This window comes from Papaver somniferum, chromosome 2, assembly GCF_003573695.1.
Source record: "Papaver somniferum cultivar HN1 chromosome 2, ASM357369v1, whole genome shotgun sequence".
Lineage (NCBI taxonomy): Eukaryota > Viridiplantae > Streptophyta > Magnoliopsida > Ranunculales > Papaveraceae > Papaver > Papaver somniferum.
In genome coordinates, this window is record NC_039359.1 from 54773299 (window position 1) to 54791681 (window position 18383).

The 18383-nt window shown below is 36.3% G+C and overlaps 1 protein-coding gene and 1 non-coding gene across 2 annotated transcripts; both read right to left on the reverse strand.

Annotated features, from left to right (window-relative positions):
- Window positions 1-2183: 2183 nt before the first annotated feature.
- LOC113351058 lies at window positions 2184-3134 on the reverse strand. The gene is made up of 2 exons (XM_026595128.1): window positions 3036-3134; window positions 2184-2945 (listed from the first exon to the last, which is right to left on the reverse strand). The coding sequence occupies exons 1-2, from the start codon at window positions 3132-3134 to the stop codon at window positions 2184-2186; spliced, it is 861 nt and encodes a 286-aa protein (XP_026450913.1).
- A 6411-nt stretch (window positions 3135-9545) lies between these two features.
- Window positions 9546-9619, reverse strand: TRNAG-ACC. The gene has a single exon. It is a non-coding gene; the product is annotated as a tRNA-Gly (tRNA).
- Between the last annotated feature and the right edge of the window lie 8764 nt (window positions 9620-18383).

An 18383-nucleotide genomic window follows, 5' to 3' on the forward strand; every position in this document is an offset into this window, starting at 1 on the left:
AGAGTGCCATAGCTTCGCAGTAACTTTGCAATGGATGAAAAGATGTTCATGTGATTCTTCTGAGTCCCCAAAAGGATGCAAGAATTGTATAGATCCATTCCCTTGTAATTCAAATTGTCTAAAGTGTTAAGTTTTCTATGAACCACACACCAGACTAAAAATTTTACCTTTGGAGGGATTGCAGATTTCCATATGAGTGTAGAAGGAAAGTGATCTAATCCCTTCGAATCAACCAGCTTTGAATACAAAGATTTGACATTGAATATAGCCTAGCTGTCAATGGGTACCCATTACCCGGACCCGGTATATTTGGGTCCGGTTCCGGGTCCTAAAGTTGGACCCATTAGCTATTTAGGACCCGGCGGGTAATTACCCGATTGGACCCGAATTTAAACGGATCCAAACGGGTAATACCTGTTGGGTACCCGCGGGTATCGGGTACCCGTTTATTCATTCTTTTATTCATGTTTTTAGCAAAATTACAAGTATTTTTGCTAGTTTTAGCTTTGATATTTTACTCATTTAAATTTTTTCTCTTACATTTAACCTTTATTTAGTACATTAATAAGAAATAATAATAAATTTTTATAAAAATTACTTAAATCCAAGCCAAAAAGAGAAATATATTAAGTTTTTGAGGTTTTTTAAATAGTTTTATTAAGACCCAATGGGTACCCGGAACCGACGGGTACCCGGGTATTTAAACGGGTCCGGTTCTGGGTCCACAAGTTTAGGAACCGGAACCGGACCCGACCATTATAAATAGGGTCCGGGTCCGGGTCTAGTGATACCCGGGAGGACCCGGACCCGTTGACACCCCTAGTCCCATATTTGCTTTGAAGTAGCTTTTGCATCAAGTGGCATACCAAGATAAATGAATGGGAGAATGTTAGTAGCACACCCAAACTCAACTGTCCAATCATTAAGTTCAGGTACTTCACCAATTGCAATAAGCCTTGTCTTTGTTGTGTTTACCTTGAGACCTGCAATGTATTCAAAGCATTCTAGAGCAAAAAAAAGGGTTGTGTAGCTCAGTTTTGTTGTGATCAATGAAAAAATTGTGTCATCTGCATAGTGTAGATGATTCACCACAATGCTGTTAAGCGAGACAGAGAAGCCACTAAAAATATTCAAAATTAACAGCCCTATCCATGTACCTTGAAAATCCTTCCATGGCTATATAAAACAAGAGAGGTGAAACATGACAGCCTTGTCTAACTCCTCTTGAGTTCTTGAAGTAGCCAAAAGCACACCCATTTATTAGAACTGAGAATGATGAAGTAGAATAACAGAACTTGAGTCAGTTACACCATTTTCTACCAAAACCCATCTTGGACAAAAAAAACGCAAGGTACTTCCAATTAATTCTATCAAAAGCTTTTTCTAGATCAATTTTGCAAACAATTCCAGATTTTTTTGATCTTAGTCTAGAATCTACTAGCTCATTAGCAATAAGAGTTTCATCTATGATCTGCCTTCCTTCAATGTAAGCACATTGAACTGGAGATATCAACTTTTTCATCAAAAGTTTTAATCTAGAAGCAAGCACCTTAGCAATAATTTTGTAGACAATAGTTAACAAACAAATGGGTCTACAATCCTTTATGGTTTGAATATGTTCTTTTTTTTGGAACTAAAGTGATAAAAGTGGAGTTATGTTTAGAATCAATCATACCAGTCGTGCAACATTCAGCAACTGTATCCATTATATCTTTTTTGAAGAAACTCCAGCACTTTAAGAAGAACATAATAGGGTAACCATCTGGACCGGGTGCCTTGTCATTTCCAAGCTCCTTGATAGCATTAATAACTTCCTCTTATGTAAAGTTCTCTTCCAAGATGTCTGATTCCACTTGGTTGATATTTTCAAACTCAATGTCCACCAATTCTGGCCTTTTAAGCTCCTCTTCTGTGAACAAGGATTCATAATAATCTACAATATGCTCCTTAAGTTTATCTCTATATTCAGTTAACTCACCATTGACATAAATTTGCCTGATCTTGTTTGATCTTCTTCTTGCATATGCTTGACTAATGAAAAAGGCAGTGTTTTTATCACCTTCTTGTAACCATTTTGTATTTGATTTGATCTTCCATGAAATCTCTTCCATATTTGTAATCTTCTCAAACTCAGTTTTCAGCTTAATCTTTTCATTCACCATAGCTTCAGATAGAAAGTTATCTTATGCATAACCATCAATGCCTTGGATTTCCTCAAGAATTAAATTTATCTTTGAATTTGGAATACCAAACACCTCCTTGTTCCATATCTTCAATTTCTCTTTTAGATCTTTCAACTTTAGCCATAGTATTGTGCTAGCTGTACCTGCAAAATAGAAAGATTGCCACCATTCCTCTAATAAAGTAAGAAAACCATTCTCTAAGAACCACATAACTTCAAACCTAAAAGGAGTAGGACCCCAAGAAGGATCTGAAATGTCTAGGAGAATAGGAATATGATCTGAGGTGGGTCTGGCTTTAGCAAGTTGAGAGGCGAAAGGAAAATGATCTTCAAAAGAAGGGGAGAGTAGGAATCTGTCTATTCTAGACATGACAGGATTAGATTGTCCATTGGACCAAGTGTATCTAGCACATTTCATGGGAAGATCAATGAGATCATGTGTGTAGATGAAATCAGCAAAATCCCTCATGCTCTTAGTGATTTTGTTGCAGCCTTTCTTTTCATCACACTTGAGAATGACATTGAAGTCACCTCCAAGACACCATGGCAGGTCCCATGATATTGAAGCATTATAGAGTTCCATCCAGAAATCATCTCTTTCAGTGGGATTGTTAGGTCCATAAACATTTGTTAGAACCCATTCAAAATTGTCAGCTTTGTTGATACAAGAGATGGAGAGGGTATAATCTCCCACAAGAGAGTCTGTAACTTCCACAAAATCCTTATCCCATAATTTTATACCACTGGAACTCCCAAAAGATTGCTGATATGTTCAACCCAAATTTTGATAACCACAAATTTGCTTTATGTCAAAGAGAGAACAGTTAAGCATTTTTTTTTCTTGTAGAATGACAATAGGAGCTTTAATGAGATTGAGCATTTTTTTCACAACACTTCTTCTGTCACTGGAATTGAGGCCTCTAACATTCGAAGTAAGAATTTTCAAACTCATTGATAAACTTTTGCATCCCTTGGTTTAGTCGTTCTCCTTGTCCTTGGTTAAGATTGTTGTTGTTGTCAACCTAAATTATGCCTTAGTGACATAAAAATATGCACTCTAACCAACTTATTCAATTTTGATTGGATGGCAGGAACCTCGTCGAGATTCTCAGTATCGGTCCATAGCTGAGAGAGGTCTCTTAATCTCAACGAGATGAGATTATTTTGCTCGTAAAACAAGTCGAGACTGCCGATATTCTAACAAAATGCGGTCAGGATTTGCTGAGACAAATTTAACATATGGAAATTTTGTAATAAAAATCAAACTCGACTATAAAAAAACTCTTTTCTTAAATATATACATATATACAAGCTTAGCCTATGCTAAGTGTGCAAAATATAGGGCATATACATAACATGTGTAATTTGAAAATAATGATTCCGAGATTTCACCAAAAATCTTCCTGAGATAAAATTATTCTGATACTTCATTCCAAATTGAAAAACACGTAGATGAAATTGACCACATTGACTATTACCAAAAATTCGCACCATACATATATCAAATTTTTCCCGTAGTCCAATATATACATCTGACCAAATTTGGGTAAGATGCTGAAATATACCATGTGAACCAATAGATGTCACATGGCTAACAAATATGTGTTGTAATCCAAAAATTTTGATTCCTTTGTGACCGAGAATTTGTTGGATCATTCAAATTCATCCTAGCTAGCGGTGGGCATAATCCAGTATGGATCGGTTTTCATCTCATCCGCATCCAGTTCAATACACTACGAATTTCAAATTTGGTATCCACATCTAATCCAACATCTAAGGGTTTTGCATCCAATGGGTGCACGGATGAAAGGATTGGTTGCAGATAATCCAATGGATTTGTGTTAGTTAAAATTTATAATGAAAAAATAAAGCTTGACTTGTTATAGAACCTACACATTTGATGTATGTATATAAATATAGAAGTGCCATGTACAACACTCCAAGCAAACACCTAAAAATTCTAAAACTATCCATATATATTTTAGAAAAACTATATAAATGCTCTTGATCTAACGAGTATGGATGTCCAACGGATTTTCAAGGTCACGTCCGGATCCAATCCGTAATTCGTTGGATTTCAAAAATTCCATTTGCGTCCAACCCATTAACAAATGGTCCGGGCATCCATTCATACAAATACGACTGGTCCCGGCTAAATCCGTGAATTACGGATAAAATGCTCACCCCTAAATCCTAGCAACAAAATCTACATCGTGACTTATATTTAAATCATGATCCAAAATTTACATTTTATTGGAAAACTGGTACTATGACCCAAGAGAAGCCCATTTTGTATAACAAATGGAGAAATTGGGCTAAGACCCAAAGCACTTATTTTCTTATTATCAGGTCCAAAATACGAACCATGTTTTAGGGCATACCATATAAAGACAAAAACGGGTTATAAGATAGTAATCTTAAAAGCCTCTTATCTATATATTTTGTTTAATGCCAAAAGTGTCCTTATTTGTATTTCTTATTTTTATTTTTATTTTTTACATTTTTCTTTTTTTAAAATTTTTAAATATTAAATATTTTAAGAAGATTAAATATTTTTTAAAAATTATTTAATTATTTTTTTTTTATTTCTGTTTTTCTTAAATTAATTTAAAAAAATAAAAAAAATTATTAAAAGAAATATTTTTTTTTGTTTTTCAACTATTTAGTAAATATTTTAAAATAATTTTTTTTAATTTTTTTAAAAATATTCAATGAAACGAGAGGAATTTAGAATCATCCGATTAGGATTGATCTAAACCAGCCCATTTTGTATAGGATCCAGCATGCCAACTATTGAACAACTTATCAGAAATAAAAGACAGCCAATCAGAAATGTCACAAAATCCCCCGTCCTTCGGGGATGTCCGCAGCGTCGAGATTCCCAACATATCATAATATTCTCGTTTGTGGAAATCCGCACTTTTCCAAATCCAAAAACAGATGGAATTCTGAGATTTATCCTTGGGAAAATACTTTTATGCATACCTCCTTTGGATGATCCACACCATACTCTATTCTCGTAAGATGATACACACTAGCTAAGAGTCCGCCTGGTGCTACATCATAGGCACACTGAGAGCGTAGATAATTGTAACCATATACATATGAAATGACAACAATGGAATGCCAATCCTCGGGCTTTATTTGTAAAGTTTCGACTCCTTGGTAATCGAAGCCTAAAGATCTATGAACTAACCCATGCTTGACTAGCAAATCAGACAAATGACCCTACATTTTTTTAATCTCTCCTGGATTTTCATTTGTAGAAGTAGTTCACGTTTACGATGAAATTTTTGAAAATTGAAGTGAAGGGAATTTGTTATTCTTCTGCACAAAAGAAAAGCAGCCTCCCTAGTTCACTAATTCATGGGAAGATACTGAACTTTGGTTTTTGAAAAATGTTGCATAAGGTATCTCTGAAGTAGATCGCGATTGATAGAGTAATCCTTGATCATAATTTCCAGTATGCGTGCTACGTCCAACATAAAACTTGTGAGTGGTAGTAAAACATCGATTATTCTGTTGAGACCCAAATCTATCCTCGAGATACCTTCTTACGAAGTTTTGTTATAGCATCGATAACTGCCTAAATATAAGAAGCCGCGTAGGCGGATTAGTCTGAGTGGAGAGAAAATAACTGTCTTATCTTATCTGTTTAAATAAGAAACCTGTTCCGTACCACTAGGGAAGGACCTTTCCTTTGAAAAATCACTTTGTTTCCATTTTAATGGAAATAAAACCACCAGTGAAAATAAAATGCTAAAAAAAAAAGATCTTGAATTAGAAAATCAAAATCAAGAAGAAAAAGAAGAATCAGACCAAGAAGATATTGGATCAGATCTATCAAACCAAGAAAAAGAAGTTAACGAGGATGACAGTGACTCGTACATGAAAAAGAGTAGAAATCAAAATAAATGGAAGAGTACCACAGAAGCGGAACTAGATTTTTTCCTGAAAAGATATTTTCTTTTTCAACTGAGATGCCATAGTTCTTTGGATCAAAGAATAATTAATAGTATCCAGATATATTGTCTCCTGCTTAGACTGAACAATCCAAAGCAAATTGCAATATCCTCTATTCAAAGAGGATAAATGCGTCTGGATATATTGTTGATTCAAAAAGATCTAAATCTTACAGAATTGATAAACAAATGAGTATTGATTATTGAACCTGTTCGCCTGTCTATACAAGGAGATGAACTTTTTATTATGTATCAAACCATAGTTATTTCACTGGTCCATAAGAGTAATCACCAAACTAATAGAAAAAACCTACAAAATAAAAACGTTTATAATAATTCTTTTGATGAATCCATTAAAAGACATAGACATGAAAGGGTGCTTGAAAAGAGAGATGGAAAAAATTATGTTTTTGTTGTTCCTGAAAATATTTTAGCTCGTAGATGTCGTAAAGAATTGAGAATTCAAATTTGTTTAAACTCAGAAAAAAGAAATGTTTTGGATAGAAAGAAAATATTTTACAATAAGAACAACATAAAGAACTGCGGTACTTTTTTGGAGGAGAGCAAGCATCTTGATAAAGATCCAAAGAATTTAGATAGAGATAGAAATAAATTAATGAAATGAAAATTTTTTCTTTGGCCAAATTATCGATTACAGGATTTAACTTGTATGAATCAATTAATGATAAATCTCTTTTCTATCTATAACGTGCCAGATATGGCATTATATATGAAGGCAAACAAATGTATTCTCCTTCTTTCTTTCTCTCCCCCTTCCATTTATCCACATCCTTTTTTTATTTTATTTCATATCACAATCCATGATCAGATTGGTTTTTCTTTTATGTATATGTAATATTAAAAAGATTTCAGTTGCTACAACGATATGATCAATACATCATATAATGACTGTTTCTTTGGATCCCGATAATACGAAGCAATGAGCTGGTTATTAGTTATATAGTTCTTAGTTCAGACAAAGGGACCGTTATTTCCTTTTTTAATCTAATCTAAACTAAAAAAACGAACGAGTCACACACTAAGCATAGCAATTATACCAAAGGGTCAATCTGATTTTTATTTAACCCTAGAGAATTAAAAGATTTGAAATTGATCATTTTAGATTAAAGGGAAAAATAATGAAAGGTTTTGTTTTTTTTGGTCCCGTGCTAGATAGAAAAGTCAAAGAAAAAATCTTTGATTATTTCTCGTCTGCAAATATCCAAATTTGTATTCCTAATATCCCATACATAGTCTGAACTGTATACGAACAATAATCAATTTTAGATCGAATGGTTTGTAGGGGAACCTTACCTTCTCTGATCCATTCGACACGTGCTATTTCTTTTCCGTCAATACGTCCTGCAATTTGTACTTGAATTCCTTTTGATTATGGGCCCCGTGTGCAATTAAATGATATATGATTCCAATATGTATGGACCATGAATAATCTCATACGAAGGAAGTGTAATAAATCATCAATATGGATTCGTCCATAATCATAATTAATCATTAAATGAATCTGGTTCATAGGAAAAATAAATACAAATAAAAGAGAGCTTCGAGTCAATAAAGACCTAGTAGATTGACTCGAAAAAACAAACTGAATTATACCTTATGATATTTCGATACGTTGATAAGATACCACCCAATTTTTCCGATTCAGCAGTTCGATCTATGGTTTATCATTCATGGACGTTGATAAGATACTTTCATTTAGCAGCACCTTAGGATGACATAGGCTTAAAGTTAACGACGAGGTTTAAACGAGGAAAGGCTTACGGTGGATACCTAGGAACCCAGAGACGAGGAAGGGCGTAGCAAGCGACGAAATGCTTCGGGGAGTTGAAAATAAGCATAGATCCGGAGATTCCCGAATAGGTCAACATTTCGAACTGCTGCTGAATCTATGGGCAGGCAAGAGACAACCTGGCGAACTGAAACATCTTAGTAGCCAGAGGAAAAGAAAGCAAAAGCGATTCCCGTAGTAGCGGCGAGTGAAATAGGAGCAGCCTAAACCGTGAAAATGGGGTTGTGGGAGAGCAATACAAGCGTCGTGCTGCTAGGCGAAGCAGTGGAGTGCTTCACCCTAGATGGTGAGAGTCTGATAGCCGGAAGCATCACTAGCTTATTCTCTAACCCGAGTAGCATGGGGCACGTGGGATCCCATGTGAATCATCAAGGACCACCTTGCAATGATAAATACTCATGGGTGACCGATAGATAAGTAGTACCGTGAGGGAAGGGTGAAAATAACCCCCATCAGGGAGTGAAATAGAACATGAAACTGTAAGCTCCCAAGCAGTGGGAGGAGCCTGGTATCTGACCGCGTGCCTGTTGAAGAATGAGCCGGTGAATCATAGGAAGTGGCTTTGTTAAGGGAACCCACCGAAGCCGTAGCGAAAGCGAGTGTTCATAGGGAATTTGTCACTACTTATGGACCCAAACTTGGGTGATCTATCCATAACCAGGATGAAGATTGGGCGAACTAAGTGGAGGTCCGAACCGACTGATGTTGAAGAATCAGCGGATGAGTTGTGGTTAGGGGTGAAATTCCACTCGAACCCAGAGCTAACTGGTTCTCCCCGAAATGCGTTGAGGTGCAGTAGTCGACTAGACATCTAGGGGTAAAGCACTGTTTCGGTGCGGACCGCGAGAGCGGTACCAAATCGAGGAAAACTATGAATACTATATATGACCCCAAATATGAGGTCAAGGTTGGCCAGTGAGACGATGGGGGATAAGCTTCATCGTCGAGAGGGAAACATACCGGATCACCAGCTAAGGCCCCTAAATGACTGCTCAGTGAAGGAGGTAGGGGTGCAGAGACAACCAGGAGGTTTACCTAGAAGCAGCCACCCTTGAAAGAGTGCGTAATAGCTCACTGATCGAGCTCTCTTGCGCCGAAGATGAACGGGGTTAAGCGATCTGCCGAAGCTATGGGATGTAAAAATGAATCGAGCGTTCCGCCTTAGAGGGAAGCACCCGCATGAGTAGGTGTGAACGAAGCGGAAGAGAAAATGCCGGCTTGAGTAACGCAAACATTGGTCAGAATCCAATGCCCAGAAAACCTAAGGGTTCCTCGGCAAGGTTCGTCCATGGAGGGTGAGTCAGGGCCTAAGATCAGGCCGAAAGGCGTAATCGATGGACAACAGGTGAAAGATATCAATGTAATTATGTATTATTGTAACTATCGGCCCATAATCAAAATAGGGAAATAAATAGCTAAGACTTAGACACGTAAAGACGCAAGGATAATAGGGAAAAATAATATTATTTTTAGCCAAACCGTGCTTGCATTAGTAACTACCTGTTTAAATAAGAAACGGCTTAGCGGTTTAATTGCACATGGCTTACTTCAAAATAGGTAAAGGAAAGGTCCTTCCCTTTTGGGCCACTTGTGGGCGAGGAGGGACTCGAACCCCCGACACCGTGGTTGGTAGCCACGTGCTCTAATCCTCTGAGCTACAAGCCCCACACCGTATCCACAGGATCTGTTCTCGGGAGTATCCTAAAATAGGAACCTTTCCTCAACCATTTCATTTCGGGTTAAGAAGATATGGAAAGCGCGTTTATCTCTAGAAGAAGGGTGCCTTCCGGGATGTGAAGTGGGAGAGAAGGGATGTAATAATTGGGATTTTGAAGAAAACGACCTTTTCATTTTTTTTTCATATTGACTAAGTAATAAGAAGAAAATGAGGTGTTAAGATTTTTATCATCCTGGCGTCGAGCTATTTTTCCGCCGGACCTCCCCTACAGCATCGTCACCGCAGTAGAGTTTAACCACCAAGTTCGGGATGGATTGGTGTGGTTCCTCTACGCCTAGGACACCAGAATATCGAACCATGAACGAATAAAGGCATGAGATAAAACCATATTTATTATATTGACTGGTGATTGTGAGGCCCCGATTCTTGACTGGAGGGGACACCAAAGGCCTCTGCCCTTCCATCCCTTGGACAGAGAAGGAGGGTAGGTTTTTTGGTTTTTCATGTTGTCAAAGAGTTGAACAATGGTTTTTTCGTGCTGTCAAAGAGTTGAACAATGAAAATAGATGGCGAGTGTCTGATCGAATTGATCGGGTCATGTAGGAACAAGGTTCAAGTCTATCGGTCTGTTAGGATGCCTCAGCTGCATACATCACTGCACTTCCACTTGACACCTATCGTAATGATAAACGGCTCATCTCGCCTGACCTTCTCTTGGATTCTCAAAACTTCTGTTGCTCCATCCCCGCAGGGGCAGAGAACCCGTCGTTGTCTTGGCTGTACTACCGGAGGCTTTGGGGAAGTCGGAATAGGAGAGCACTCATCTTGGGGTGGGCTTACTACTTATATTTTTTTTTATTTTTTTTATTTAAAAAAAAAATAGAAAAAAAACAAAAAAAAATTAAATTAATTTCTTTTTTCAAAAAAAAATAAATGACAAAATAAATAAGTAAATTAATAAATTCATTGAGGATAACTAAGTAAGTTACCTATCCTTGAATACCCCTTATCACCATACACTAGTTAGGATAGTCATTTTGTATGCCCTAAAATTTTCTTGTATGCCCTAAAACATGGTTCCAAAATACTTGCTTGTTTTTGTTACACCCATAATTATTTGGAATCATGGAAATTATCTGCATAACGCGTTATGCATTCTATTTTTTCAGGTGTATAATTGACAAGAAAATTAGAATATAGTATATCTATAAAATCATGCTTTCGAATTTTATAAATTTTACTTCGTTGGAAAGTTTTGATAGAGGTCTACGCAACGAGCACAAATAACAATATCAAATTTAAAATTTTCACGTAAAAGTTGGAGGTCATTTTTCATTATGCAACCACCAAAAATGATACATAACACGATATGCATGCAGATACCATTAAAAAAGCGTATCACGTTATGCATCCATCTTTTGTATCATGTATTCATTAAAGAGATATTTTGATTTTGGGTCCCAACTTTGTGATCAGGTGTTGCGTTTGGGTCCTAGAAAATTCGATATTAGAGTTTGGATCCCAAGATCATAGTTGACTGTCTTGACAGTTAAAAAGGCCGGCTAAGTTTGGAAATGACGGTTAATAACTTAAATTTTATTAATTTGATTATCCAACCATCAAATGACCTACCTGTATACTTAATAATAACATCCCAAAACTAAATGTATAACCAAATATGAATCCACCACCACTAAGGACACTAAAGATGTGTAACTTCTTATTCAAACACATTTTAATTCATGCATCAACTAATTTGGTTATGCAACCACTAAAACGATATAAATTCTTAAAAAATAACGTTCAAATAAAAGAAAGATGCATAACGAATTAAGTAATTATTTTCTCGACCGCATGACAGGTTATGCATCAATTTTTATAGCTGCATAACATGTTATGCAGTTGTTGTTTTTGTTGCTTTTAGTGTTTACAAAAAAATTTAACACATAGTGCATCATCAGTCATATTTTCGAATGCATATCATGTTATGCATCCATTTTATCGGATGCATAAAACATCATGCAGTTGTTGTTTTATTTCAATGCCAACAAAAAAGTGGTTAACGTGTTTTCAATTTTATCGAATGTATAACAGGTTACACTAACATTTTTGTAGGTGCATAACAGGTTATGCAGTATATTTTTTTGGTTGATTTTAGTTCTAACAAAAAAAAAATTATGCATAATGCATTATGCAACCATTTTTTGGTTGATTTCAGTGGTAACGAAAATTATGATGCATAATGTGTTGTGCAGCCATTTTTCGGATGCATAATAGATCATGCGACCATTTTTAAGGGATTGTGCAATGCGTTATGTATTCATTTTCTTGACTGCATAACATGCCATTATCACGATCTACGTGACAATTGGGTCTCAGTAAGCAACTCTAAATCTCTAAGGATATAAATTGGATTGGGAAAAACATAATTTTTCGAGAGAAAAGACTATTTGATTATTATTTTTCATACCTAGCTAATACACCAGATATGTTCTTATAAATACATGAATACAACTAAACGAGAAACTCGTAAGAAGCACGTGGCAGCAACACAGATTTGCTACTAATCCTATGGATAAAGATGCCCCAAAGGTATGACACGAGACAAAGATAAATGGATGCCTGATAGACGCATTTATGTGTCTATTTTGTTCTCAGTATTCTGTATTGTTAGACTCGATTAAGTACTTATTGTGTTATTTTGTGTTTTTGTAGATGTTTTTAGAGAAATAAGCCTTTGCGGCGAAATGAGCTCAAAAAAGTGATGATTTACACCCCGGAGAAAAGTACTAAAGGCACCCCAGAAATGCACCGGAAGCGTCCCAGAAATGTACCGGAGGAACCCAGAAAAATTACTATTTCCACCCCAAAATTACTATTTCCACCCCAATTGCTAAAGGGACACCCGTACAGGATTAGGGGGAGGACACTTTTCTTCTCATAATTCAAATTTCATTTTTGGCGGGAAAATATATTCTCTCTCTGGCAGATTTTCAATCAACAAAATGAAGGTGTTGTGGTGCGATTCAATGGCTAAAAATTGGTAGGAAGATGTGATATAGCTTAAGGAATACAGTATGTGTGTCAGAATCGATCGAATTTGGCTAGAATCGGCTAAACAAGTCATCATCAGAGAACATGGCAGTCACGGGTTTGAGAGGATTTTTTGAGGGATTCGGACGTGTTATGATGATGCATGGAGGATTCTAGCACACTTTTGGACCGTGTAGAAGCTAAATAAGGGAGTATCAGAGGCTGTTTACGCGTGGAGAATCATTTCAGGGAAGAAAATATTCGGAAAATATTTTCTTTAAACACCGAGTAATGAAGATTATATGGAGTAATTGAGGGAGATTCAACGAGCTGTAGGTGTATAAATATGTTCCCTGGGAGTACTAGAGAGGCTGTCGAGAGTTGGGAGAAGAGAGGAGAGCCACAGACGCAGAAATCAAGAGTTGATCAAACTCTGCTGCTGTTGCTGCTGCTGATGAAGAACACCAAGCACACGAAGAACGGACTCGCAGTAGCAGTCGTTTATCAACAGTGGAAATGACTCACGTCCGTGGGTCGTAGGTGTGGGTCGTAGCATTTCAGCGACAACAGCACCTCAGCTTTGTCGTTCATTTTGGACGCCTTCTGTGGGTCGCAGAATTCTGTTTTAGAACATTTACTTATCTTTCTCTTTATTGTAAACATCAATTGAGCTTAATAAAATATTTTGAGAGGTTTTCCAACATGATGAGTTAATTCCCTCGTAACCAAGGCAATGGAGGAAGCTATTCACGCAACATAAATGGGTAACTATTTCATTTAATTATATAATTCACCTAATCGCTGCTTTTGCAGAGTTTTAAATTGTTTGAATGATTGTCTTAATTATTTGTTATTCAGTTTGATAGGTTATGCTTGGTTTAATCTCTTGATAATCTATGCTTAAGGTTTACAAATAATATTTGAGAATTTGTATGATTGATAGTGAATTAAAGATAAAAGAGGACATAAGAATTGAATAGAGTTTTGAAATATTTATCATTCAATCTTGCGTAGTAGTGGAATCTAGTGTCTTGGTTACCTCTCGCCCAAAATTGTTAATATTTTGTATATATATTTTTATAAGTCTAAAAACATCCTTTACCTTCACAAGTCTTAGAGTTCGAACCTTTATTACTACAACCCCCATTAAATCATTAATCAATGCCCTAAAAAAGTAAAGTCTTCCATTAAAATTTATGACAAATCCCATTCCTTTAAATTATCCTTGTCCTCAAGGATATGAAATGAGCTCGACCTTCGGAGAACACAACGGTAGCATACTTGCAACTCCATCTCAAAAAATTGTAAACTTCACAAACTTGAAATCCAAGGTCCATGAAAACGTAAACCATTCATCTGAACAGTATGAACCAAACTTGGTTGTAGTTGTTTCTCAATATTAGTCAATGCTCCACCTTCAGAAGTTATCAATGCAGTTAAGTTTACCGCGCTTAATACTCCAAGGAAATCAGATTCAGTGTCTTTATAATTTGCGGCTTGGTGGGTACTAACAAGAACAACACTTGCAGCAATAATACTTTTGGCTATGGTCCCATGGCAGCGCTGAACAACAACCTCAAAAATTTCATTCCAAATAAGTATAAGTACCTTTCCGCGCAGCAGTTTTACCTTCATTACCCGTTGGGAAATGAGTGTTAACTTGCATATAGAGTTGCAGTCGTAAATAGACCCCCACTATTATCATAGCAAGCCTATATTTTCTAGGATTGACACAGATTTCATGTAACACAAGATTTTCATCCATGGAAATCAATTCATAACTACTTACATTGTATAACTCACTGAAAACCAACACATACCCCCTGTCCTTTCCCAGAATGTGCAGTACCTCTTGATGTTCGTTCTTATTCACATCAACCGTCAGCAACTCAACATACATGATTTCTGTAGCATGAGAGAATCCTTGTTTGTGTCGCAAGAGAATAACATCTTCTCCACTGCTCAAATTCACCATTTTAGCCTCAAGGGTTTTAAATACACCACCTCTCAGTTTCGCAATAACCATCAACTTTGCTATCTCAGTGTTAAATGGGTAACAATATGCATGGCAGCTTCGAGGAATCTTCATAAAATACATACTTGCAACCATATGGACCAACCCATAAACAATTCCAAATAATCTTCCCCGATCAAATACCCTTCCAGCAAAATCCTGGACACTGTATATACATTCTTCATTACTCAAACTCCCTATGACCTCGTCCATAACAATTCTGATGATGCATGTTCTCACTGAATTAGGAGTTGTAATTGCACTGCGAGATGTGAATTTCTGAAACTGACTTGTTAACATGGAGTTGACAGCCTGTTATTTTCCTCATGGTGCTATGCCATTATATGTGGCGAACTTCAGTACATGATATGGTTTCTTGCGAGCTAAAAGATCCTGCAATCGCAGTTGTAGTTTTTCTGAAATGGGCATGATTACCTCCAACCTGAAGTTTTTCTGACTGACCCAATATCCACTTTCCATTTCCCCACTGAACAAGATACTTGAGGATAAGAAGATTGATCATGTCCTTTCCATAGACAAGGAAACACTCACAATATTGTGTATATACCCAGTTAATTCAACCCTCTTTTGTACCAAGCTTGTATCAAGTATATCACCACAAACAAATAAATTAGCTTTTCTGAAGCTGTACTGGATTCCCACTTTCCATTCACAGAATTTCACTACATTGGATCGAATTTTGTCTCTAATTAACCAACCTAATACTTGAATGTGACAAGGAAAAGACAGTCGAGCAGTAAACAATGTCAGAATACCGACCACAAAGTCTAGAAATGCTATAGTTTCCGCCATGCTATAATCCGTTAACCCAACGTTAAAAGTAGCTGCCGCTTCCTTAAGCATTTCTCTGACTCTGTATCCTCTAGCTCCCCTACAAGCTTATCAGCCACTCTCTTACACTCTTGGTCTAACAACTTGTATTCTTTGTTTTCACCACCAAGTATCTTCCTGATTCCCAATTTCCTTGCGAAGAATTCCTTCCGACCAACAATCTATCCATCATCACCACCCATACATCTAGGTACTCCATATGGCTCGCTGAGACCCAAAGTGAAAGAAAGGTTTGATATGAAAATCAGATAATGGAAATCCTTGACTACTTCCTTCCACAAAAGTAGTTAATCCTTGGTGACATTTTTCCAGAGAAAGTGAACAAGTAACTTTCTACCATCACACTTGTCACCACTACTTTCTAACGTATGAATAAACCCCAGTTCTATCTTTCCTGGATCAAACAAAGTACAATCACAAGCATAACCGGTGATATTGTTTCTGTGTGACATTCTCGCAAACAGATTCTCACCATTACAAATGTCCTCACCTTTCACCATTATAAACAAAACTGAATTCGTAATTTTGGAATTCAATTGGTACCCATGTTGAAGAATAAGCTCATAAAAAAATTCATCGTCACAATTCTCCACTGGAATAGACAAACAAGAAGCAAACATCTTAATACATAATCTAAAGTTCCATCTAGCACAATAAGAACACATCTTACTGACTACGATCTCTTTACCACGATCAAATATCATACGACCATTCTCAGGATTTGGTAGAACAACACACGAAGAAGTAACTCTATATATGAATAAGATGGAAGACATCTTGGGAATTGTAAATATATATGAAACAGACTGATGAGGTTATCATCAGTGATACACTTCCGAAATTCAAACTGAACAATTTCATCATTGAGAATTTTTTTTACATATTGAAACCATTTTCCTCATGAGATGCAGCTCTTTTACTTTGAAAATTCACCAAAGATTTAGTACAAGGAATGAAAGGTTTACCTTCTTAATAATCCAAAAAAGTTGAATCTTCCTTAGCCTCAAGAGGAAAAGAAGAACCCAATTTGAATCCGTGAGAGGAAAAATGTTGGTGAAGCGACACCAAATTCTCACAATTGCGAGTAGAAAATATAGGGTTAGCTCCAACAACCTCAGAGAGATGACTTGATGATTTCGATCCAATAGAAATTACTTCCAAATCGACGTCAACTGCGAGTGTAGATTCAGATGAAGGTTCAAGTAATTCTTCATCGAGTTCTAGTTTACTTATACAATCTGCGAAGTCCTTTAACTGAGTTGCGTAATTCTCCATTTCAGCTTTCAAATCAGCAAATGAATTCTTCACTGCATCTTCAATTCCAACCTTCAATTCGATGATTGAATTCTTCACTTCAGCTTCAAAGTCAAACTTGTTATTCATCATTGTCACTCGGTCACAAGGAATCGAGTGCTCTGATACCATTTGTCACGATCTATGTGACAATTGGGTCTCAGGAAGCAACTCTAAATCTCCAAGGATAGAGATTGGATTTGGAAGAAAAAAATTTTAGAGAGAAAAGACTATTTGATTATTATTTTTCATACCTAGCTAATACACCAGATATGTTCTTATAAAGACATGAATACAACTAAACGAGAAACCCATGCGAAGCACGTGCCAGCAACACAGATTTGCTACTAATCCTATGGCTAAAGCTGCCCCAAAGGTATGACATGGGACAAATATAAATGGCTTCCCTAAAAAAGTAAGGTCTGCCATTAACATTTATGACATCCGTGCATATATTTTTCTAGATGACAAGTTATGCAACCATTTTTAAAGTTGCAAAACAACCGCAGCCATTTTGTAGCTGCAAATGCTCATGCTTTTTGTTATGAGTGTCAACTTCAAACGAAAGTAACATATAACGGAGTATACTTCCCACACAATATATAAAAATTTATCTATCTACTCAATAATAGTACAAACAATTAAAAAACAACGTTTATCTAACATGATAACTTGGTGAAACAACATTGAGTTTTAAAACATATGGATTGGTCGCGACAAAGAGGTAAAATGAGAATTATCGGCCCAATTTAGTCACAAGGACTCCTTATGATCCTTAATCACCTTATTTTTAATCATATCTTGGAAAACTTTTTGCATATGCTCAATTAGTACATTTTTCTACATAGTTCGCGCTGCAACACAAAAGATCGGAATTAGAGCAAACAAAATCCATATATGTATTAACCAAGAGTTCAAATTTGAACCAAGTTCGTCGTACAATAGTTTAATTTATAGTCAGGTTAATCCTGAGAAATACTCATCTTATCCATAGTTGTTATTCTTCGGAGTTGCGAGGTCTAGATTATCTCTTTGCATCGATATAGTCGTTATTCGTAAGAATAATTTGTGGTCTGAAGGAATGTATCAGTTACTTATTTAAATTTCTTCATGATGCTATAATTATCATCTTTTAAAACGTTTCCAAACAAATCTTTTTAACAATACTATATTTATTCTACCCAATATATCGGTTAGTTTTCAAATTTCTTTCCGATGGGATAATTTTCATCCTTTGTAACGCTTCCGATCTGCATCAGTTGGCATCAGAGCGAAGTCGATTCTAGGGTTGATAAGATGATACCAAGAGTAAAAATCGATCGTGGTCGAGGAGGTGCTCCTGAAGATTTTAATGCCTTGAGAGAACAAATAATGGAAGATAATGAGAGGAATCACTACAAGAAAATGAGCCTGTTTCCACACTTCTTTGTCACGCATCTATGAATGATGTAACAATAAGTGGGTTTTAGCCTCACTACAAGATAGGTTTGGCATCAAGTAAGACCTTTTGCCACATCCACGAATATTTGAGACAAAAACTAACATTTTGCGTCATATAT